Raw genomic sequence first — 26,147 nt, 5'->3', positions numbered from 1 at the left:
ATCATAATCGATCCAATGTAGCTTAAGACTTACGAGAACCGAGCATACTGTCGCATTTGTGTAATGTGGTGTTACACTATAAGGACGTTAAATATATATATTTTTTAATTATTTCTTATTTGACTATATAATATTATTACAATATAATTCAATGCAATGTCTTTAATAATATTACTATAAGTTTTGCTGTCCATAACATGACGTTGACAATTACTTTTATTGTCTAAAAATATTTTATTTTATGTCTATAATATATAATATGTATGCGTATTCCATAAATAAATTAATAATATCAACAACTTTATTAATGTACATATTTCAAAACACGAAACACGAACTCAAAACTAACAAAAAATAAAACTCAAATTATACGCATGAACAATGTTGTATTTCTTGACCAAAATGCAATGCGAAACTGAAACGAAATGTAATTGGTCATTGCGGGTGGAGTGCTGGATCGGTTCGACCATACCGTCAATATCTTCATTATTAGTGGATTATCGTTTGGTAATCAGTCAAAAATCACGTGCGTTTGACAGTTTTGAAAGTTTATTTATTAGTATACATACATATGTATATTTTTTTATTTTATCGTATTATTTTATAAATTAGCTAAAGCGCCTTCCTTTTTACTATTCCTATAGTCCGAGTCTCTTCCCAGGCGCGCTTCCCAGTTTGGAAATCGCTGACATTATAGCATGTTGATAAAAAAATGACACTTTGCAAACATAATATTAATAATAAATTAAAAGTCTGTCAAAAATAACTAAATTGTATACGAAGTCTTCTAAATAGCCGTAGTAGAAGAAACTATTGCTATGATATATGGAACAAACAAACATACATATGTAGGTCGTACTTTTCTCCAGCATATCTCACCTCTCATACACTTTCAAATAGTAACGCACAGCAAGCGTCCAAAATTTATTTATTTATTTATTTATTTATTTATTTATTTAATAGTTTTGGACCATTGTGGCATTACAGGAAGAACCTAATGCGCCACAATGGCCTACATTTGAAAAATATATAAAAACATGATATAAAAACAAGTAAACTGTAAATAAAGGAAAAAAGCAAAAGCAGAAAACATGGTAAAATAAAATTACAAAAAAAGTAACAAAAGGAAAATAATACATCATTCAGAGAGAAAAAAAAAATAACAAAAGTGTAAAAATTAAAAATAAAATCCATAAATCCCATTCTTTGTTTATACTGATCAAAATTAAAATAGTATATAAAAATGTACAAAAGAGAAAGAAAAAATAAAATAAAATAAAACAAAATATGAATAAAAAATAAAATCACAGCGAGGCCCAAATGGAAGAGAGTAGATTAAGATTCCACTCATTCATCACATTCAAATTAAGAAAGTAATGATGAGCGCAGGTTACCAGATAAATATGTTAAGATAATATCCGACAATCTACGCTCCCCAAGGTGGAAAATATCACATTCAGGGACAGCAGCAACGATTTCATTGAGAAGTCGAATAGCTCTTGGAATAGGAGCCATTCGAAAAAGAACTGTGCGAGCAGCAGGTACAACCATTAAATGATGATGTCTACCACGCACATAATTATTAGGGACATAAAGTCCCAACTGTTCCAGCAACAACGGGCATGACGTATTACCACGCAATAGCTGGAGAACGAAACGAATTAACGAGAAGTTTCTCCGAAGTTCAAGGGAATTATACCCAAGCATGCCCAAAAGGAAAGGAGTAGGATAGAGATATGGGTAGTACCCATACTCTTTCTTATAAAGAAAACGAAGAAATGCTTTTTGCACTTTTTCTATAATAAGAGAGTAGTTTGCTTCGTGCGGATTCCACACAATTGCATTATACTCTAGCTTACTTCTAACAAGCGAGTTGAAAAGCAAGCGAGAAGACAAGGGGTTGGAGAATAATCTAGCATATCTCAAGACAAATCCAAGTCGACGAAAGGAAACGTCAGCGATTGTCTTGATGTGGTTGTGAAAGGTGAATTGAGGATCAAAAGTGATACCCAAGTCGACCATTGATTCCACGCGCTTCAACAATACGGATCCAATGGAATATCCGTGACAATAGAGCGAATTCGCACGTCCATAACTCATAATAGCACATTTACTAGTATTCAGTTCAAGCCCTAAACTGGAACTGAACTCTAAAACAGCGTTAATATCAGCTTGAAGGAGAGAGGCTTGCCTCTCATCCTTAACAGCAAAGAATAGTTTAACGTCGTCAGCAAACAAGAGACATGAAGCATTGCGTAGTACTTTTGGGAGGTTATTAATGACTATTGTAAATAGTAAAGGGCCTAAGGTGGACCCCTGAGTTACACCAGATCGCGTAAAAAATGAAGGAGATTCATAAATACCATATCTAACAAATTGCTTCCTATCACTAAGATAAGAAGCAAAGAGTTTAAGAAGACGTGGAGAAAAGCCCACTTCAGCTAATCTGATCATAAGAGCGTCATTGTTGACAAGATCAAATGCTTTTCGAAAGTCAAAGTAGGCTACATCAACTTGTTGTCCACGGTCAACTTTAGACATGGTATAATATGAAAAGCAGGCAAGATTAGTGGTAGTGGAACGACATGGTGAAAAACCATGCTGCTCATCACACAACAATCTTTTGAACTGCAAAAGAATCAAACGGTGAAGGATATTATCGAAAATTTTGGGAATAGCCGAGATGATAGCAATAGGTCTGTAATTTTCAACCTCATTTTTAGAGCCACTTTTATGAATGGGAATGACTCTAGATAATTTCCATTTATCAGGATAATTACCAGAATCCAGAATAAGGTTAAAAATAAACTGAAGAGGCTCTAAGAGCGAATTACAGCATGCCTTTAATACGTCAGGGGGCACACCGTCAGGCCCAACAGACCCTTTCAGCTTCAAAATTGCTATCCTAACATCTCCAAGCGAGACCCGCGGAATGTCTATAATAACACCTTCAGTACCAATTTGGGAAGCCAAATTAGCATCAAGGGATGGTGATCTCTGATCAAATACAGAGCTAAAAAAACTAGCAAAAGCTTTAGCGATCTCAGGACCGACACAACTTTTATTATTAAATGAGAACGAATGCTCAAGGCCATGTGAAATATGCTTACTCTTAATAAATCTGAAAAAGTGGTGAGGATTACTAGCGATAGCACTCTCCATCTCTTTGAGATAGAGGGTATAACGCTCACTCACACCACGTTTCACAGTTTTCACGTTTCACATTTATGCAACAACTCGAATTGTTAACATCTCGAGAGAGAGAGAGAGATACCTAGATACATATTATATGATGTACATGTATGTGTACCTTAGGTTGAGCCTGAGAGGCCTGCCCCCCACAGTGATGTTGTAGTGGATGAGGGTGTCGACTGCGTTCTCATCGAGGTCTGGACCTCCGTCTGGGGCTTCACGTTTAGCCCTTCCCTCCTGCAGCTTCCGGTGGTTGGCAGAGACCGCATGAGATATAAAACCACCGTCAGAAGCCACTCTCATCGGAACTACCACTTCATAGTCGTCCTCGGTGACGTGGCCCCGCGAATATAAACCTGCAATCGAAAAACATAAATATCATACATATGTAGGTTTAAAAGTCTTCTCTTTCATACTTTTGGAAACGCCAAAAGTTTAAAAAATCAAATTTAATTTTTGACCTAAGGATCGATGCCGGAAAATGGTTGAACATTTTATACGGTCTGCTTTGAAACACAGTACAAAAGTATGGCTCTTCTGAGGGATGTTTTTACGATCGAATAATTCTTTTAGAATACACTGAGATTTGAAAACGTAACAAATTCACGAATTCAGGCTGAAATCGAAAATGGCGGAAATTCACGGGTGGATCATGTTAAAATAGTCGTGTCAACCTTTTTTTTCAAATACTGTTTTGAATTATGGAAAATAAAAAGTAAAAATATATTAAAAGATAGGTAAAAAAAATTCTAAATTCGAAACATTATTATTTGTTAGATATAAGTTTAAATCATCGAACTGTACCAGAAATCAATAATTAAGGTCTTTTATTATAATATACTATAATTATGATCAATATTTTCTTAAAAAGCAAAGACTATTATTTATTCTTTTATTATTTTTATATCATCATCAACATCTACATACATCGGCTCACCATCCACTGCTGGATGAATGCCTCTCCAAGACGTTTCCACTCGTCTCTATTTTGCGCAATTCTCATCCATCTCACCCCACACATTTTCCTAATTTAGCTTACCCATCTTCCCTACGGTTTACCATTCTCTCGGGTACCATTCTAGCACTTATTTTGTCCACCTTTCGTCCATTCTTCTAGCCACGTGGTCCGCCCATTGCCATTTCAATCTCTTTACTCTATCCATTGTGTCGACTACCCTTGTGATACTTCTCACCCACGTGTTCCGATTTCTGTCTTTCCTCGTGATGCCGAGCATACAGCTTTTCATACTTATTTCAGTGCATTGGACTTTGTGTAGCATCTTGGTGTTCAATGTCCAAGTTTCACATCCATACGTTTAATAATTATAATAATAATTAATCATTCACATCCATACGTTTAATAATCCATACTTTAATCTTCGTATATTATTTTAAAGCTTAAACTGAAAATAATATCTATTTTCAATTATTAAGTTTTTTTTATTATTTTATAAATATGAAATATAAATTTGTCGTTTTTAATACTATACATACATATACATCCAATATGCTCACATGTATGTATGTATGAATGTTAGTTCTAATAAAAAAATATCATTCGTCTTATTGCACAATATATGTATAATATTAAATATCTATACATATGTACATACATATATCTATCATAGGTTCATATGTACATATGTACGGGTGCTAAACTTTCTACGTCCTTTTAAAATGACAACTTAATTTAATACAATGAAAAAGTCCAACAAACGCAATGTAATAATTAAAACAATAAATAATGAAATCTAACAACTGATAATCCGATTTAAAAGTCACGTGTTGGGTACACGAAGATCTAATCGCGTAATTAACAATACAAAAGCTTCAAACGCACAAACTGCGAGATACGGCCTTCGATAAGTGCAATTTTTTGCAATATGATAAGTTAAATAATGAAGAGAAAAAAAAACAGTGCTTCGAGCACGAATCGGATAACTATTATTATTGTATTATAAACGATACAAGCGTGCTCGTATAGATCTAGATTTCAGATTAAATAAATATAAATCACCACTATTGACACGTTCGCTTTTCACCGTGAACTTTTGTTCCGTCTCGCGTTGATAAATTGCTAAATTATACGTACTGCGAATTGTGTTGCATAATAATAGACACTATTGTTTATCATTACCCACTACACAACTAGACACATCAATTAGTGATGTACATACTACCAGGTTAACCCAAGAGGGTAATTCTCAGAAAATCACGGGATTTTCGATGAACTGTATCCCTATAATGCTTTTTTTTTCGAATCCCGAAAAAATATTTCCATGAAAACTTTTTTTAAATGGTTTCTCTATTAAGGCGAATGTACATATGTATATCCTACGATGAAACTATTATGAAGCGAGTGCATCCTATTAAATTGTCGATTCCATAATGGAAGAAATTCTTTTGGATTCTGATGAAGATGAAATAATTGTATGTTTAACGATGAATGAAGAATTAAATAAGGAGTTATCAAAGACAGAGTTGTTTGACCTTATTCACAAATTGTTATCGCTTATTTTAATTCGATATGTTTGTTTTTCCAGATATTTCTTGAAAATGTAACCTTGTAAAAATAAAAGGACATCATATGTCCCAAGATTCCGGGAAACTCAGGAACAATCCCAAACCCAGTCCTATATTTCGGGAATTAAAAAAATCTGGGAAATCAGAAACCCTAGTATATACATACCTAAATATATACATATGTACATACATCGATGTCCTGTGAGATTTTCCCTAAATTGAAATTAAATTTATATTTATTATCATATGTACATACATTTTTACATACATCAATAATATATCATTGAAATAACTATTCACGAATTTTTGTTGATCGAAAGCTCAGTTTATTTACTTTTTGTTTTTAGGCGGGATAGAAAACGATTTTGTGGAATCCTGAATATTTTGAGTTTATATAATATATTCATAGTTTCCACGAGATTTCAATTTTGATATAAGGATTTGACGAAGTGGAAACTTCTTATCATAATAATATTATAACAAAATTGAATTTTTATTTATTTATTTCTGTTTTTAAACATTACAAATTTGCTTTATTAAATAATTCATCGAAACTTACGAACTATTGTATTGAATAGCTTGAGCATATAATGTTGCAGAAATTGAGCAAAAGCTTCTTAATCCTTCCCCAAAAAATCAATAATTAAATAGATTTATTGAAACTTCTAGACATATTGATTTTTCCAAGTAGAATTTAGAAATAACATTATTCCTAATAATTCAAATAATCAACCATTTCATTTCATACCCCCTTCCTCTAGAAACCAAAGATAAATTGATGAATAATTTCATCCACACTTCAATAGGAAAATATGTACAAACGTCACGTTAAGAGGAAAATCCGTATCGAATTCGTTGAAATTGCATTAGCTTAATATGTAACTATACATAAAATATGCAAAATCGTTTCGATGCACCAAACTTATCAATAGTATCAGCCAATATTTGCCAATCAAAATTTCGGACATGCGTCAATAATTCACGAATGCGACAACGTGTCACATTGTCACTCGCACGTACAAACATACATACATACATACATAAATATATTAAAGACAGACATAAATTAGTTATGACCCGATCGATCTCGTTACCCAAATGAATAATACCAATGACGATGGCTGCTCACCTCCGGATATCTAGTTCGCAATGCGAGCCTTGCACTACTTTTCTTTATATCTTTTTATATACGACGTGAATTTTTAATGATATCAATTGCGAATATTCTCGCCATTATTTATGGGACTCGTGAATTCTAAAATATTTCGATGCCCCGAGCTATCGAAACAGGCACACAAGCGTACACGTGACTCTTTCGAATAAATTGAATGATTCATGACGTATTATAAAAATGTAATGTGTTAATATTACATGTATGCGGGGGCCCGTAATGGCGATGCAACCGAGTACAGTTTTAATGACGATGCGAAAATTCGAAGAACCCTCAGGATACAGGTTGCCGTAGCTCGATCAAAAGTAAGGACCAGTTATGTTAAATTGCGAGATTTTTTAAAGTGTGGAGCTTCCACTTTTTACCAAAACTCTTTTCGCACGGTTAAATTTGAACTCGAGTTGACGATCAGTCGCGTAGAAAAGTTAAAGCAAATTTTTTAATAAATATTAATATTGAGATTAATAGCACTGAGCAACAAAAAATCACGGTTTTTACTTACCGGAGCGGAGACTAATTAATATTTACTAAGTTTGCACCCATTGAATTCGAATATGACAAATTTCTTTTGGCTTACTCTCGTTTAAGAGATTTTTGACTTTTACAATTTTTAATTCAAAATCTAGTATTGCCAAAAGTGACTATTGAAATCAACAGTCGGATAGTTTCTCTATTGATTGTAATATTTTATTGGTTTAGAATACTAAAAAGTAATTATTAAGTGAATTTTAAAAGTCAAAAATATATTTTTTTCCGTAATACTATGAACTAATTTCGCAAATTTGTCACTCTACCGCGTCTAGAAGGATTGGTTTTTCAAAGCAATAAAAAACCACAATCAATAGGAAACAAATTTGACTATTCATTTCAATAGTCACTTTTGGTACAGAAATACTAGATTTCGAATTAAATATTGCAAAAGTCAAAAATCTATAAAAATTACTCATTTTTTTAAACGCATCTATTTAAAATAGTAGAAGTAGTAAATAATTATTTATATTTAGGACAAATAATAGTATTGGAATTTATTGGGTCAACTTAGTAAAGATTGATAAGTGTCCGCTCCGGTAATTTTTACTTTATCTTTTTTGTTGTTCCTCAGTGTAGTTAATGCAAATTAAAAAATATTCAATTTTTGTCACTGATTCAAAAATACCAATCACTATTAAAATTAGAATCTTATTTATCTGGAAATCTCCCAAAAATTATAGCTGGAAACATATCGAATATATGTACATATATGAAAAGGTTCCCTGCTGCTTCGTCAAACCGACATGTTCGTTTCAAAAAGAATTTTCCAACCGAATTAACATACAATTTGATTACATTTTTTTTCACATAAAGGATACTACACACAGCCTTTCCTGTGTATATTAAAATAGTAGTTTAAATAAATAACCACAAGGTTGATATTTGGGCATGGACCGCACACGCCACAAAGGCTTCGAAAGGATCTCATTAAACAGGTAAAACTCAGACAAAAGCCACCCGCTGAGCCTTTTCATCTTAACAAATGTACTATTTGACACGCCCTTCACACTCTTGTGTACCTTTATAATATATGTATAATAAATCCACATTCATAAATTATTCTTTCATAGAAACCAAATTATTTATATTTTTTATTCAATTCTGCGAAAATTTCAAGACGGTGATAATTTTGACACTATCGAGATTAGCAAAAAATGCGCCGATTCAGTTCGTTGAAATGACATGACAGTTATTAAAAATATATACTTGTTAAGCAAATTCGACGACAGCAAGTGACCCCTGAGCGATGCACTTTTTATAATCCAATTAGTAATAATTGATGAATTTTTATGTAATTGGATAGATTAATAGTCATTATAAACAGATATTTCTTTGTTTGAGAAATAAATTTTTTCGTCGAAATGTCTCATGTCACTTTATCACACATTTTGATAAAAAAAAATGACACACACAGTGCATCAAATGAATGTTTTATTTTGTCCAAGTTTAGATTCGTTTTTGCAGTGTCAAATGTCAGATGAAAATTTGAATACGGTTCAAAACCCTTTTATTAATTTTTTTTAATAAAAAATGATACACTCTCGCTGATTTTATTGTCTCTCAAGACTTAAAAAAAATCAAGAGCATTAAGAGGATTGATGCACTGAATTTTTAATATAAAATTTGCATCACAACTTGAGGTTTCGTTCTAGAATAAAATTATATACTTATGTTTGTATGTACAAAATGTCTATTTATAATATATGTATATGTATGTATGTATATATGTACATATTATAGAAACAATAAAATGAACAGGATGTACAAATGACAAGATTAACATATTTCACCTTTGCAGAAGTTCGCTACAATTGCAGTATACGTCAAAATATTTCGTATTGTATAACATTTATAATCACATGAAATAAAATAAAATTATGCATTCGGCCGCAGTTCGTTTAGCATCGATTAAATATACATATATAAATACAAATAAAATATATATGTATATATGTACGTATGTAATTTAAATGCTGACAAAAATGCATCAAAAAGACAACTCGTGACGGCTTTATTTCAAAATTATAATATTATATAAAAGTATTCCGGTCCTAAAGTGACTAGACAATTTTTTATACGATTTTTTTCCTTTTGGAAAACTTTAAGTAGATTTGGGTTCTGTTTCTTTTATTTATATATTTTTTCTGTATATGTATATATGTATGTATATGTACAAAAATCCAACAAATGGATATATAATTGGTCGTATCCTAAAATGTCCTTCGCGGAGACGGACAGACAGATATGGGTCGCAGCCAGACAGGCTCCAGACGATCCTAACACAAAAATTAGACAGTTTATACCAAACAAAAAAAAAAACCACAAGCGTTCATATAAAATAATATCGAATTCGTTCCAGGATATTATTTTAGAAATTACATTCGTATACTTTTTACAACTTGAATAAAAAAAATTATGAAACTGTTGTGTAACAACACCCAGATTAGATACCCACTCTTACGATACGGCCGTATAAAATAAACACATATCAAGGTTAGGTTAGGTTAGGATTTGAAGATAAAAGAAAACACAATAAATGTAACGAAATTTATTAACGTCGTATTTATGTAATTATATTCGAAATTATTATACAATATAATTTTTTCACGGTATTACTATAAATCATTATTGTTATTTATCAATCATTATTATTTATTTTGGTATATAAAAGATGAATACAAAATAATGTGATACCTTCATTACAAAATATCCCGAATTTTCATAAATAGTAGATTTAATAAATAAGCTGGGTACCTTTAAAGCCTCTTAAAATGGAGCACTTGATATCCAGCATTGCTTCTTTGCCTTTTGGCAAGAGCTTTTCTCATTTATCATATTAAAATGAAATAATACTTATATAATTAACATGTACAAAACTTTCCTATATACAAATATACTCTGTTGATGTCCCATTGTCTTATTTTTACATAGTATATACATACTAGGAAGGCCTAACAGGTATACCTCAATGCGCCTTCCTAGAAAAATAATTACAAACATTGCAGCATTTTTTATTACATTAATCGCTGTATTTCGAAAGGCTGAAGGACACGAAATGAACAATTAATTAATTAATGAATTTATCCATAGAGACATCTATGGATTTAGACTTGTACATAATTTTTTAAATATTGTACATAAATCTAATCCAGACATTTGTGACACAGCGGATAGGATGGTTTTTGCCCAATTTGAGGGAGGAACCGTTTCAAAAATGAAATGAGGTAAACTGGCACACTTGATAGGAAACGATCGACTTGGAGTCACAAATACCAGCAGCATTAAAAAGTCTGACCAGCAGCATTAAAAATTAGCATGGTATCGAACCCGGCAACCTCGCGGTGCTATACATAAACGCAACCAACGAGCCATACTGCTGGCTAAATGTAAAGAATATCAGAAAAAGTGGCCAATTTTGCACGGAACCCTTACAAATTTACAAAATCGTAAAATTTTCTACATTTTTTAAAGTATAGGGAAATAAATCACACTCCAGTTCACAAGTCCAATGCTCCACTAACACAAATATGTAAACAATGAGACGTAACACAAAACCTGTACTAACTAAAAAGACTCATCGAACGTTACCATGCAAAATGCAGTCTATTTATACACGCCTTATGGCGAATTATGCAAAGAGAGCGTTTCGTTTTGTACGTTTTGTTCGTGCGACTCTTTCAAACAAATCGAACAAACACTTTTTATTATAGCCGTCGCTTTTATTGAATGCAAATATTTGTCGACGGGGTTAATATTTTGTTATCCGCGGTTCTGTCCCATCTGACACAACTCATTAATAATCCTCTCGCAGCATGAGCAAATTGACAATTATCACGAACGAGTGGGTGTTCTTTCGAATTTCGCGTTTGCACAGTTGTCTGCACGTGCACATACACACATACACGCACACACCTACAAATTATATATTACAAAATACACAAACATTCGAGCCGGTGAAAAGTTAAATATTGTGCACATAATTAGCGAACAAACACGATTGTGTTTGTTGTAAAATTTATGCAGCGGGCTAATTGACCGGCATTGTTATACAATAGAAATAATAACGGTTGAGCTACCCTGACATAACGAGAAATAGACGACAGTGGTAAGAAGTTGACAACGTATCATCAAGAGTTAGGATTGGAAGAGGCGGGTCGGCGCCAGTCTTGGACAATAATGCGTGTGGCGCCGCTTCCCAAATGTAACATATTAGATATCATCTTTTCAGGTTACCTGAATCGCTAATGCTCCTCCTTTAGCACTAGAAACACTATCTGAGAGATGAGTAGTTTTGTTAAGTGAAAGTGGTACATTCATTCGCCTTCGTCGATTGGGATCTAAACACAGAGTGGCGCAGTCTCCGTTATCATATTACAAAACGCTCTCTTGTCCGAAAGGCAGGAGATAAATTAAATGTTATCACGAAAAAAAAACAATATTAAATGACGTACTTTTGAATTAAAAATATTATTTTTCAAATATAAAAAAGTGTTCCATCAAATCATGCGATTATATAATGTAGAGCCGTATTAATGTATTTGGCGCTAAAAAAATATCTAATCCCCCCCCCCCCCCATGTGTTTTTTATTGTATTAAAAATTAAAATAAAATAAAAATTGAATAATCAAAATCAAAATACTGAAAAATTAAACTTTTTTTTAATATTATACATAAATATCCCATATTGCCAAAGTCGTAACAACGAAAACATTTAAATTTTTTTGAAATATTTTGTGAAAATTAAAAAAAAAGTATATACTAGACAATATGGAGGTGTATTTTCTTTTAATTTATTTATTATTTGTCTGAAATAAGCAAAAAAGCGCCACGGCTGAATGTTTTTTTTTCAAATAAATACAAAAAAAATATGAATTTTTGAATTTCGAGGACTAAAATAACGTCACAAATTAAAAAACATGATAGCTAGATACAAAAAACGTATAACGAAATCGTCGAATTGATGCAGAAGTTCCATGAAAGATTTAAAAACAAAACTAAAATATTTTTACATATTCTATTAAAATTATTGTGGCTTGAATGTTTCTATCAAAGTCTGTTATTATGTTATCAAAAAGTATATTATTAGATTATTCATATTCTATTGTATTCTATATTGCACCTTCGTATCCTATAATCACCCAATTGCCAATACGTTGCTACGGCACTGTAACGTACGCATGCTTGAATGATATATTATATTATTTAGAAAGGGTCATCAGAATTTTTAATCACTTCAAAATCGTTTTATATGCAAAAAATAATGCAGAATAAGTAAAAAAAATTAAGTCACAGAAAAACCCACTGTTAAAGGTTATCATCATTTTTTTTTTAATAAAATAAATTTTATACAAATATATTGTCTAACAAAATGATAATATTGAAATAAATGTTTTATATATTCGGAATGTTTTAATAGTTGCTAGGTAGGATTATTTAATATGCATCATTCGACGAGGACACAATCCATGTCAATTAAGGTTATTTTTCCCATTAGTTAAGAATTAACATAAAAATTGCCGAATTATTATTATTTATTTATTAGATTAGAATAGAGTGTAATGTAATTTTCAATATCATTGCCTCTGTCGATAAGTAGCATATATTACGAAATATAAATGCCTACATATGTATATATACATAAAAAAAAATTTAGAATACACATATTAATTACGCACCCATTATCTTAACAGTCAAGGATCCGTCGACTTTCAAACGCACTCCACGATTGCTGAATGTCGAATTAAATATAGTAATATTTGCGTAATGTATTATGCAATACATACATATGTACATAAATTAAACGAAATTATTCGCACAAGCATTCGAAAAAGATAAACCAACTAGAAGAACGTATCGTAAGAATAGAATCCGACTCGTTTGGGAGCCGCAGATTCCCGTAGCTGGGAGCGGAAGACGGGAATCATGCAGATAAACGGCATGGCACACACGCCGAGACTTTATTAGTGTATTTTGGTACAAATTACCGTAATGACGACGATCGCAATTAGGCATGAAGAAGAACAAAACTCACCGAGGAGGCGCCATTGTCCTGGAAACGAATTCTGTCAAAAACAAATCGGTCTGGTTGTTAACCACTTTCCACGTGATTACTATCGTTCCGACGAGGACGTGCTCTAACGACGGCTTAGATTGGTACTTACACGTATTAAAGATGTGCTACAAATGTTCAAATTTTGTAACGTAAATTAGTATCATTCCAGAGAGGTTTTACACAATGAAACATTAAGTTCAAATGTCATAGAACATCCCCTTTAAAGTTTAAACTTATAAAAAATAAGAAGAGGTTAGTAAAAAAGCTAACAACTGACAAGTGAATCAGTTGATAATTCAATTTTTTTGTATGTACATTGAACAATTGAATAGTGATTAGTCTACTAAAACTTATTTCTGTCATCAAGCGGAGAAAGATGGAGTACTTCGGACACATGATACAGGGTCCAAATACGAATTTCTCCGTTTGATAACCATGGGGGAAAATATAAGGAAAAAAATGAATTGGCAGGAAAAAGTTATATTGGCTTCGAAACATAGATATGGCCGACAATTTCAATACAGTAATTATTTTCGAAAACGCATTTAAAATTTATTGGAAAAATTGATTTTGCGCTGAATTGTCGTTGCGCTGAATAGATTGGCAGCACCTGACTCGATGTCAGGTGCTGCAATGATTTAATCTAACATTATTATTTTATTCGGAAATTAATTAAAAAAATTTAAACCCGCTTAGTATTCAATCGAGTATCGAGTCAATTTGACTCGATATCCGATTTATGTAAATATGCATCGTTTTATTAAACATTACTACTATATCTATGTTTTATATTTTGTTTTCGGACTTTTTGTGGCTGGACCTTTAACAGGTTGGACGATTTTCGGTTGGACGTTTTATCATCTCGGTTTTTTATTGTCTGGATCACTTAGCAGGTGGGCATTCTAACGGGTGGATCTTCTTTCGTGGTGCCCTTGTCGTTGGATCTTATAGCATTGGACCTTATGTCGTGGAACCGTCTATAAGAACGCATATGTGACAGACTAACAGACAAACATTCAAACAGACAAATAGACAAATAGAAAAACAGACAAAAATTGATTTATATATATATATATATATATATATATATATATATATATATATATATATATATATATATATATATATATATATATACATAGCTGATAGCTGCATGGTTGGAAAAATGGCTTGTGTAGCTGCACTATATATGTACATACATACATATTAATATTGTTAAGTAAATTGGATCCACCATTCGATATAAAATTGAAATGAATTGAATTGCAATTATTTGACTAACGTTTATAATTATTCTGAGGGAACAAACAAACGACAGTGCACGTACACACAGTCCCCAGTTTGAACAAGTGGCAGACGAGACCGTCGTAAATCACTTGGGCAGATCAAAACATACGTTTGCGTGTTTTGATTGATGCGGCCAGACGCCTCTGCTAAAAGTGCTTTCGGCTGGCAAAGGATCGGAAATGCAATCGGCGATAAGATGAAGAGCAGAATCAAAGTCCCGCAATAGAATTGTACGCCAGTGTAGAGTTCTGTTATCAATAATCGTGATTGGAACTACATATGTATGTACATATGTACATATGAGTACGATTATGAATTGGATCGGTTGTTTTCGAGTGTGCAGTCGAGCGATTTTCGACGAAGCCAGACGATATTGACTCCATTTTGCACTCGAGACATATTGAAATTCTACATTTACGAAATAGAATTGTATATACATATGTATGTATGTATATAGGAGATTTGCGCGAGTCAATTTTAGTTGCTATAAACATATTAAACTGAACGTACTCGGCGCTACGGAGTTCATATGGAATTTGCATATGAATGTGAAAATTAATTCCGCAGTCTATTATACGAGAATTATGCTAACTAAATTTATATTAATTGGGTACATTTTCCAGTTGAAAACTTCTATATAAGCGAGTATTAATTAACCTATAATTTATTTACCACATTCGCTATTCCAACTTTGTATTTTATTTTATTTGTTAGATTGAACGTCTATTTATACTATCCAGCAGTTCACGACTGCAGCTCAGTACACCAACTTACCTAAACGACCGTTTCTATTCATACGATACAGCAACGCACGTTCAGATAAGTTTTAAGATAAGCGACACACTCACACATATTCATTCATCATTTCGAACGGGCGAATGTCAAAACGACATAAAATCTCAAATTAACATATCTAAAATCGCACGATAGAATCGGCCTTCACCCGGCAAATCAAACGTTAAACGGGTTGCCAGTAACAAAAATAAAATTTGACGTTTCAGTAAAACATAACCAGTTATATTTTCGCTGGGAATATTTCAGTGAAATCATATTAAATTACATTTTCACTAGCCCCTATCAGTGAAATTACAGTTTTTGAGAGTTCGCTGCTGTCCATTCCCACTCTCCTCATGGTCCGCACATCGTAATATCCATCCAAACACATCGTAATATCTTAGCAGCACTTATTTATTTAAGGGTTAAGTTAGGTTAGACTAAGTTAGGGTTGGCCCTATTCATTTAAGATTAGGTTGTTAGAGTCGGTATTTATTTTTATCAAATTTTATTTTTGTTACTGGCAACCCATTTGCCGTTTGATTTGGCGGGCGAACACCGAATCTGTCGTGCGAGCTATTTTAGAGACGGACACTATTATACCCAATTTGTCTGGCAATAGGGCTATTTTGCCGGGCCGATAAATGGTACCCTATTTGTATATAACATATGCTACTACTCCACTTAAATGCAAAATCATTAATGAGTTTATTTTTATATATTTTTTTTATAATCTGTGGATGTGTGTGTGTGTGAACGTGCGTTTGCTATGCATTTGCGTTTGTATGTATTTGTGGTTTGTGTGTGTGTGTGTGTGTGTGTGTGTGTGTGCTTATGTACGCATATACATACACGTATGTACATATGTCTAGTTGAGGTGTGCGTGCATTGCACGGCACATTTCAGGTATCAATTCCTAACGCATGTGCGCTTTATGTGTTCATGCATTGTTGTTTATTTTGTACTTGGTTATGTACAGTGTGGATTAGAGCAGTGATGTGCGGTTGTTCTTATGCGATATTCATGAACAACCGTCTCATTCTCTGACGAAAGGGTCTCTTAGACTGTATTCGTTGGGGGGGGGGGGGGGGGGGGGCTCATGTTGAAAGCTTTAAGGGTCGAATTCCTTGACCTTTAAATCGGGCTTAGTTGTATAAAATATAACTTTATTTTAATTCGCGTATCAATTCCTTTGCGAAGCCACCGGTTGAAATCAACGAGCACAATGTTAAATTATCGAAAAACTAAACCATTTTAAATTAAAATAAAACGTACGACGCGACGTGTTTGCTAGTCGACTGCCATATACGTACGATATTTATAATATACATATGTGAGTACAAATAATCGTCTGGCAAATGTTGATATTATAAAATAGACCGTATTGCGGTGACGACAATGGAAGTACGTGACGTGACGTGACGATAATATAATATAATGGGCGCGTTAGGAAAAGTCAGCGCCGGCGCCACATTTTCACGGACGTCTCTTTCTCTCGCCGCCTCCGTTCAGAGGCGGAGATTTTTCCCGATGAGAATAGCTGAAAATTGCGCGAAAACTCTACCGACAACGCCGCTGAAAATATATGCGATTTTAACGACGCTCTCGTGAATTTGGCACGCGTTCTGCCGAACCCTTAGCATTATATTATGTATTATTATATTTCGCGGGCGACGACAGAGAGCTCTTCTCGCATGATTTATATCGTACTTTAACAAATATAACATTTAATTATGTAAATATACACTCGCACGTTCGAATAATTGAGAGTGGGGAAAAAGTTGAACTTGACTGCTTTGTAAAATAAAATAAAATAAAAAAACGCGGGTTTTTGTTCTATACATGTATACATGTAAAATATAAAATGATCAGTGGATCAGTAGCTATTAAAATAGATATAAGTTGTGTTGTGAACATAATTCAGCAATAATAAAAAGCATTTAAAAATCAAAATCAAAATCAATGTATGTATCTATATTATACATGGATATTGACAACGTCAATCAAATGATTTTTTCGACACATTTGTGAAGTGCGATTTATTTTATAGACACTAATTTAAGATGAGAAATTTCACACGTAAGCGTGTCAAATATTGTTATGGGATTTGGATTGGAGTGACGGACACATTTCCTTTTTTTAACGCATCAATTTTACCTGTCTGTGTTGCTTTTGGGCATGCCTGGGTATAACTCCCTTGAACTTTAGACAAACATCTCATTAATTCGTTTTGTTCTCCAGCTTCTACGTGGTTATAAGTCATACCCGTCATTGCTGGAACAGTTGGGACTTTTTGTCCCTAATAATTATTATCATTTGATGGTTGTACCTCCTCCCCGCACAGTGCTTTATCGGATGGCTCTTATTCCAAAAGCTATTCGACTCGATGAAATCGTTGCTGTATATGATATGTTGCCTGAATATGATATTTTCTTTTTATTATATAAGTATTTTTATGATTATGTTTACATAGTATATTTTTGTCTGTGTATATACACATGTATGTACATATATATTTAATTTTTCTCATCTCTCTGTACTTTTTCAACCATTGTGGCGCATTAGGGTCTCCTGTAATGTCACAATGGTCCAAACTTAAGCTTTAATAAATAAATTTTGTAGCTATTTTTATATGCAACTATGTATATCGACTTCATTTTCAGCCACGCTTTGCGAGATTAATGCCTCTTTGATATTCTTAAATAACTTTTCAGTATATATTTTTTTTCATTTGCTTTTAATTTACATCAGGTTCCGTTTCAACTTTTACACAGTATACACATTGTACATATTTCGCATCCATTCGTCATCACTGACAAAACAAATTGGATGAAAGCTTTCTTAACATCATTCATCGCAATATTAGATTTAAAAACCATTTTCATTTTTCCAAAAGCACTCTATCCAAATTTTACTCTCCATCGTATATTTTATTTCTTTAGACATACACCCCACCCCGTAACTAACATATGTACGCTCATTTGAAATATTACATATGTATATTTTAAATAACGGAAAAAATGTCTTAGAAAAAAGTATATTTTTGACATTTAAAATTCGCTAAATAAGTATTTTGAGCAAAATCACAATCGATAGAAAAAACATGACTATTAATTTAAATGCTCACTTTTGGCACAGCAATACTAGATTTTGAATTAAAGAGTGCAAAAGTCAAAATTCTCCGAAAATTTCGCATATTTTAAACGCTCATATCTCATAAACGAGAAAAAAGCAACAAAAATTATATTCGAATTAATTGGGTCAAATTTAGTAAATATTGAATAGTCTCTGCTCCCTTAAATTTTTTTTTGTTGCTCAATGTAATTTGTCATTTTTTGCAGAATTGCGTCTAAATAATATATGTAAATGGATATCAATTGGAATTAATTCAATATCTGTTAATTTGAATCTTAAAGAAAAACCTTCATCGGAGTATTTACGAACATATTTACATACATTTGAATATAATGTGTATATCAAATACACACTGTGTATAGACCTAAAAATTGCATTAACAATAAATATGCATTGAAGAAATTTCCCATTGTGAAAAATCGACGAAAGAAAAAAATCATACACACCTAAAAATACCAACAATGCAACGAATTATCATCGGTTGAAGAATATTTTAAAATTTGCATACATCAATATTTATTGTATTCAAAACGGCAACGCGTCGTTAAAATAATTGATCCAAAGTAGCACTCGAGGTTTTCAGATTGAACTTTGATTTACTATGCACTTTGCGTTCCCTCATGCGATAATACATCTTGCCCATTCTTGAATATTGATGCGACGATTTTTCATACATTATTCGTACGCAAATTCATTCTTCATTCCAAAAATGCCTAGCGCATCTCGGCGGGAATTTGAACCGACGACCTTTACACGTGTTAAGGCAACGTGTCGCGATGAAACATGTCCAACTCCATAGATGCGAGCGCACGCAATAATTATCGGTATCAAGCATCGAATAAAAAAAAAATTCCCGTCGATGTTATAAATTTATCAACAATTTGAATAAATTTGAACATCCTTATAGATACAAAACCCGCCTTATAAATATTCATGGATGCCCACGTTAATCGGAACATCGCACATTCGCGTATTACGGTGTGTAGGACGAAAATTTAAGTTTTCGTAATTGAAAGTGCGAGTTTGAACACCTATTCAAAAACTTCGAACAGGAAAGCACTATATTAGAAACTTTGCGGCGCGGAAACTGGGAAAACTCGATAGTTTGAAAGACGACTATTCTTGTCGGCGAGCTTTATCTCATTTCTCCAAGAGCCACTAGCCATTATACTTACTATATACATAAGTATGTAATATCATTATAATATAAATATACAGTTCGGGCAAAAGTAATCCTTCTGATTTCAAAATCTGTAACTTTCGGATGAAGGAATGCAGAATTTCATACTTTCACATTCACACGAATATATAAAAACATTTATTTGAATATCGATAGAAATAATAATCAATTATTACTACCATTAAAAAATCGTATCCATACTAATTTCTATGTAAAAATTCAGAATTTCATTTCAACAATTTTCACACTAACAAAAGATTTGGAAACATTTTTTTCAGAAAAATTTCATTGATTTTCCAAATTTAAAGCATCAACACTTTACTAGAGAAACAGCTGAAGTATGCTTTGTATCATCATCATCTACAGCCACTCACTATCCACTGCTGGATGAAGGCCTCTCCAACACGCTTCCACTCGTCTCTGTTTTGCACAACTCTCATCCATCGCACCCCACACATTAACCTAATTTCGTCTACCTATCTTCTCTGCGGTCTTCCTTTTACCCTTTTGGATTCTCTCGAGTACCATTCTAGTACTTCTTTTGTCCACCTTTCGTCCATTCTTCTAGTCACGTGGTGCACCTAAAGCCATTTAAATCTCTTCACTCTATCCACTATATCCACTACTCTTGCCATACTTCTCACCCACGTATTCTGTTTCCCGTCTACATATATGTATGTCCAGCAAACAGCTTTCCATACTGATTTTAGTGCATTGGATTTTTTTTTGTAGTATCTTAGCGTTCATCACTGGTAAAACGCATCGATCGAAGATCTTTTTCTTCAAGCATAGTGGCATTTTATATTTTAAAAAACAACATTCATTCATTCAAATGCACTCCCATCCTAATTTCATAAGTTTATTCATTTCTTCTTCTTTACTACCGGAAATGTCAATTATTTGACCTAAATATATTTATTACTTCTACTATTTTATCATCAAATGAAATGCTATCAGGCATGCAATAACCATTGAACAATCCATTTATTATATCATTTTAAAAGTTTAAATAAAAAAGAACAACATTACTAAAGAGACTAGGAAAATATATTTAAATTAAATCGCATCTACATACAGTATAATCCAGTAGAGTCCCACTCAAAAACTAATATTTCGTTACATACATATACGAAATCAACGCTGAATACATCAATAGATATTTGATACATCAACACATATATGATATAACGCAAAAATTTTATTATTTATATTTGAAATCAGATGGTGGTTTTTCCCAACATTTTCATTCATAGGAACATGCTGTTCATAAGTTTCAACTCAATCGGGTCCATATTATCCATTTTAATTACCCTCCTAATCTGGACGATGCATACTAATTCTATGCAAATTTCCATCGTAAATACACGTATGTTAATATCGTACGTGTGCGATTCCGTTGAAATTTATTCGCATATCGTAAACGCGAGGTCTATTGAATTTTGCAAGTTTTTTTCGCACGTATTGCATACATATGTAATTTTTTACTATGCATGTGCGAATACTCTCTTAGTACGAATCGAAACTTGTATGGTAAATAAAAATTCGATGCGGCCATCACCCGACTTTTTTGCGGTGTAATTTATGTAAGCACGGTGAATACGGATTCAATATGTAAAATACGTATACATATATTGATATTTTTTTATTGACGTTTTGAAACATGATTGTACGGCAAAAAATCAAGCATGTGCTCAACAGAGCTTACAAAATAAAATATCTTTACATAACACATTAAACCTACATAATATAGCTACTTATGTACTTAGCCGTAGAAACTTTTTCCTTTGAAAATATGCAAATTGAAAAAAAAATCTGTGTTTGACTTCAAAGCTCTCCTTTCATTTCTTTGTCTTGAATACGATTTGCACAATAATTTTATCTAAAGGGTAAAATCGGCGAAATTACTTCGAAAAAACTACCCTTCTTCTACTTTTAGTTAATTTTTAAAATTCGAAAGAAGAATTCAAGTCACAATAGAACGAACAAAAGTTTTATTGTAACTTCGTCTGAATTTAGGCTTGAAGGTTCATTCAAATTAATTAATCTCGAGTATATATTCTATAGTATAATATTATTAATAATAGTATTCCGTATTTGTCTAAACATTTGATTACTGAGCAACAAATAATTACGTTTTTTACATACCGGAGCGTAGACTAATCAATATTTACTAAATTTAACCCACTGTATGTAAATATGACAATGATTTTTGTTGGTTTCTTCTCGTTTATGAGATATGAACGGTAAAAAAATGCACAACTTTAATTCAAAATTTAGTATATCTGTGCCAAAAGGGAGTATTGGAATCAATAGGCAGGTGCTTTTTTTCTAATGATTGTGATTTTTATTGCTGTAAAATATGTATAATTAATTATCTAGAAAATTTTAAAAGTCAAAAATATATATTTTTTAAACATTTTTTTCTATCAACGCTAACATGCGTTCATTAGACAAGTTCTATATTTCACTACGTTTATAAAAATTGGTTAAAGTATTTTATCTGAACGTACTAGTTCTAGCGGTAAATGATTTCAAATTACAATATGAAATGTAACTCGTCCACTCATCACACGTATGTATGTGAGCATGGGGGAGAGTTAGATGGAGTGATGCGCTTTCCATTCCTCATCTACATAGTTCTTGCATCACGCATACGGTCATATAGAACTGCATTTTTTAACTTAATTTAAAATCTTTCACCACTCAAATAGATGTGATTAGATAATAAAAAAAATGAGATAAAAAACCAATCTCCATAAACGTAGTTAAATGAAATATTAGCGAAATAAGCTCATTAAATTACTACGGAAAAAAGTACATGTTTGACTTTTTAAATTCGTTAGATAATTAATTATTATAAGTATTTTAAAGGAATAAAAAATCATAATCAATAGAAAAATCATCTGACTATTGATTTCAATATTCTTGGCGCAGTAATACTAGATTTTGAGTGGAAAGCCGAAAATCTGTAAAAATGCGCATTTTTTAAACGCTCATTTATAAGATAATAATCGAGAAGAAATATATATAATTAATTGTCATATTCGAATTCAATGGGTCAAATTTAATATAGATTGAATAGTTCATTACCATTTTCCCATTGGTGAATATGCTTTAAACAAAAATCATTGGCAAATATTCAGATTTGATTATATTTAATACAATTTACATGTGTATGTATCTATGTATAAGTTAGCAAGTCTACAAAATCTATGCGCCCGTACCATCGATATCCTCAAATTAAGTTTCGCCGAATGTTCGAAGAACTAATTAAACTTCCTAGTCGAGAAAATCCAGCACAGTGGCACGGTCGGGAATACATAATAAAGAAAATATATGAAATACGCTATATGTAGTTATATATAAATAAATAATTAAAACGTGAGTGGGTGGTCGCCCACGTGTCTCTCTTTCTCTAGCAAGCGCCACCGCCATTACATAAACACCACACAACACGACATCGCATCTTCTTCAATAATGAATAACGTGATTAGTTCCATCACCATACTGACTACCGATTTGTCTACGTCTCAGCCATATACATATGTATATGTGTTTAAATTAAATGAAGAAAAAAAATGAAAACGTTATTGAATGGGTATGATGTACATACATACATACATACATATATGTAGAAATATTATTCAATGAGAGAAGATTTCGATCACTTTCTCTGTAAGTTTGAAATCATTTTGAATAAATGACATGAATAAATTAAAGGTTCACCTACATATGTACATATGTACATAATGTACATAGCTTTTGGCGTTGAATTACGTTAATTTGTGATGGTTCATATTAGCAGTAGTTGTAACACGATACTTTATTGAACTGGCGGCAGTCAATCTGCAAGTATTTCTATCCGAAAAATGTGTATTTTATATGTAATAAATTGATATTCACAGAGTCATTTGTGTCAACTATGAAATAGCTGGCTGGCGGCAATGCAAATATTATTTTTTACTGATTTCCCATAATTTAGAACATCTTTAACAACTACATATAGAGGTGTTTCCAAATTCCAAAACTCGTTGTTTTCGATGTACCCTATGTGCCAGTGACAGTCACCGCATCGAAAAGTAGAAAAATCGAAAATGTTCGTTTACCATGAATACATATGAAAAGCGAGTAGTATATACATAAGTATGTACAATATCAGTGGCGTGCGGTAAAACTCTCTCTCCCCCCGTCGTACAGCCTCACTTAATTTGCGCGAGCAGGATACAACAGGAACAAGAGGAACAGGCTTTTCCTCCCGTATCCTGCCCGCGCACATTAAGCAAGGCTGTACGACAAAAAGAGAGATAATTTCACCGCATGCCACTGATATATATTATATATACATAGTACCGTTTACCATGAATACATTCTTTTTGATCTTTCGACATAAGATCTTTCGATTTTCGATCTTTGCTTTCCGATATTTGCTTTTTCGATATTTCTACTTTCGATGCCGAGATGTAAACCCATTTGTCTATATGTACTAGATATATCATGTATTTTGTAAAAATCTACATATAATTGGGCTTAGGTGTTATTTTGTTATATGTATTCTTTATTTTTATGAATTTCTACATCTGAAGCCTGTTGATTTTTCAATAAATAAATACTTGTTACAGTTTCTGTAATCGATTTGATTAAAATTTACAATAGTTCTTGGCCTGGCCAGATCTGGGAGGTGAAGGGGGAAATTCCCCTCCCTGCCCTCCCCGAATGACGTATCTGTTTGATGCCGACAATTATTTGAATATTATACCTACATACATATATAATATGATGCTTTAAAATGATTGGAATACATGTGCATATAGTTGATGGAAGTACCGCTTTGAAATAGGGATCCTCACACGTGCAAGTCGAAAATTTCTGAAGGAAGACATCATCGCTCGAATGTTTGAGATGTTAAATGAATGGTTTTATCTCGTTGTTCCGGTCTGGAGCAATTGATTGATCGCGCGTACTGTAGCTGTCGTCGATTCGGCCAGCTCGAATTGCGATACCAGTCCGACTGCATTTCCTGAACACGTTGTTTGTACCTTGCCCAACACGACGACGACGATGATGATGATGATGATGATGATTTCTCGTGTTAATTTGCTGGACGAACGCCACTGGACCACCGTGTGCCGAGCCGTGTGCATCGAACGTTTACAAATGTATGTACGTATGTACATTTGTATGCACACGTTTGCAAATGTTTATTTTATGCACAAATTGCAAGAACAAGCCGACTAAACTAAACTGAGCCGAGTTAGACTTAGTATCGTTTAAATAAAATATATATTTTAATTTTGTGCGATTTTAACCTTGAACGATAAAAAGCAAAAAGCAAAATTATTTAAATACATATGTATATTAATGTAACTGTTGCATGTTTTATTCAATTTTAGTATTTCGCTTTTATATTTAAAAAAAATTGCTTAAACAATCCATTTCAATGAGATTTTTTTTAATAATTTAATTTTTTTTTTTTTTTTTGATAAACGCTGAATATTTACCCCAGAAAATATATTTAAGTGGAATCTAGCTTGCTTTGCATAACGTTCACATTTATGTACAAATATACATTCATATGTACATAAAATATAGCATATAAATTTGAACGACTTGATTGTCAATATTTAATGATGTTACTTTTATATAATTAAAATTACATATACATATGTACATATATATTATACATACAAAATTAAATATCTATAAATATTTTTTATTTGCCTCGTTTTTGATGCATTGGAACACTCAATTTGTAATTTATAAGAACACTAATTTATATAAATAAAAAATAAATCTAGTAAAACAACAAAAATCTGATCAAAGTATTGATTTAAATATGTACGCGAGACATAAAATATACCTCGGAAAATTCCTCGAGCATTTCCGACGATGATATTTATAGACTAAATTAAATTCAGAATTCATTTCCAGATAGTATGAAGAACATACATACATATATACATATATATATATATATATACATATATAAAAAATAAGATTCGTTTGATTAAAAATTACACCTCTTGTATAAAAATAAAAAGAGAAATTAATTTCTCATTAAAATTTCAATTACAGGAACAAGAGAAAAAATCAAAAATTAAACTTGTTCGAAAGTACATATGTATTTTTTAAGTTGCAAAATAATAAATCAAATCTTCAACGCAATAAAATACAACACGATTTAGACGTGCGGATTAGCACCTGTCACACAAAGTTACACCACTAAATCATACAAATCCTCGCTTAACGATTGAATAAATGGAGAATTGTTAATATTAAAATAATCATACATATTATCAAAGCTA

General features: G+C 32.3%; 1 protein-coding gene across 1 annotated transcript in view; it reads right to left on the bottom strand.

Annotated features, from left to right (window-relative positions):
- AdamTS-B (ADAM metallopeptidase with thrombospondin type 1 motif B) overlaps positions 1-26,147 on the bottom strand; it is a 141,377-nt gene that overhangs the window by 84,079 nt on the left and 31,151 nt on the right. The window contains exon 3 of the mRNA XM_077434917.1: positions 3,311-3,548. Coding sequence (XP_077291043.1) covers positions 3,311-3,548 — 238 coding nt within the window. The remainder of the gene's footprint in view (positions 1-3,310; positions 3,549-26,147) is intronic.

The sequence above is a fragment of the Arctopsyche grandis genome, chromosome 1 (assembly GCF_051622035.1).
Source record: "Arctopsyche grandis isolate Sample6627 chromosome 1, ASM5162203v2, whole genome shotgun sequence".
Classification (NCBI taxonomy): Eukaryota; Metazoa; Arthropoda; class Insecta; order Trichoptera; family Hydropsychidae; genus Arctopsyche; species Arctopsyche grandis.
Note: the sequence above shows the minus strand (reverse complement) of the source record. Positions and strands in the feature narration are given on the sequence as shown.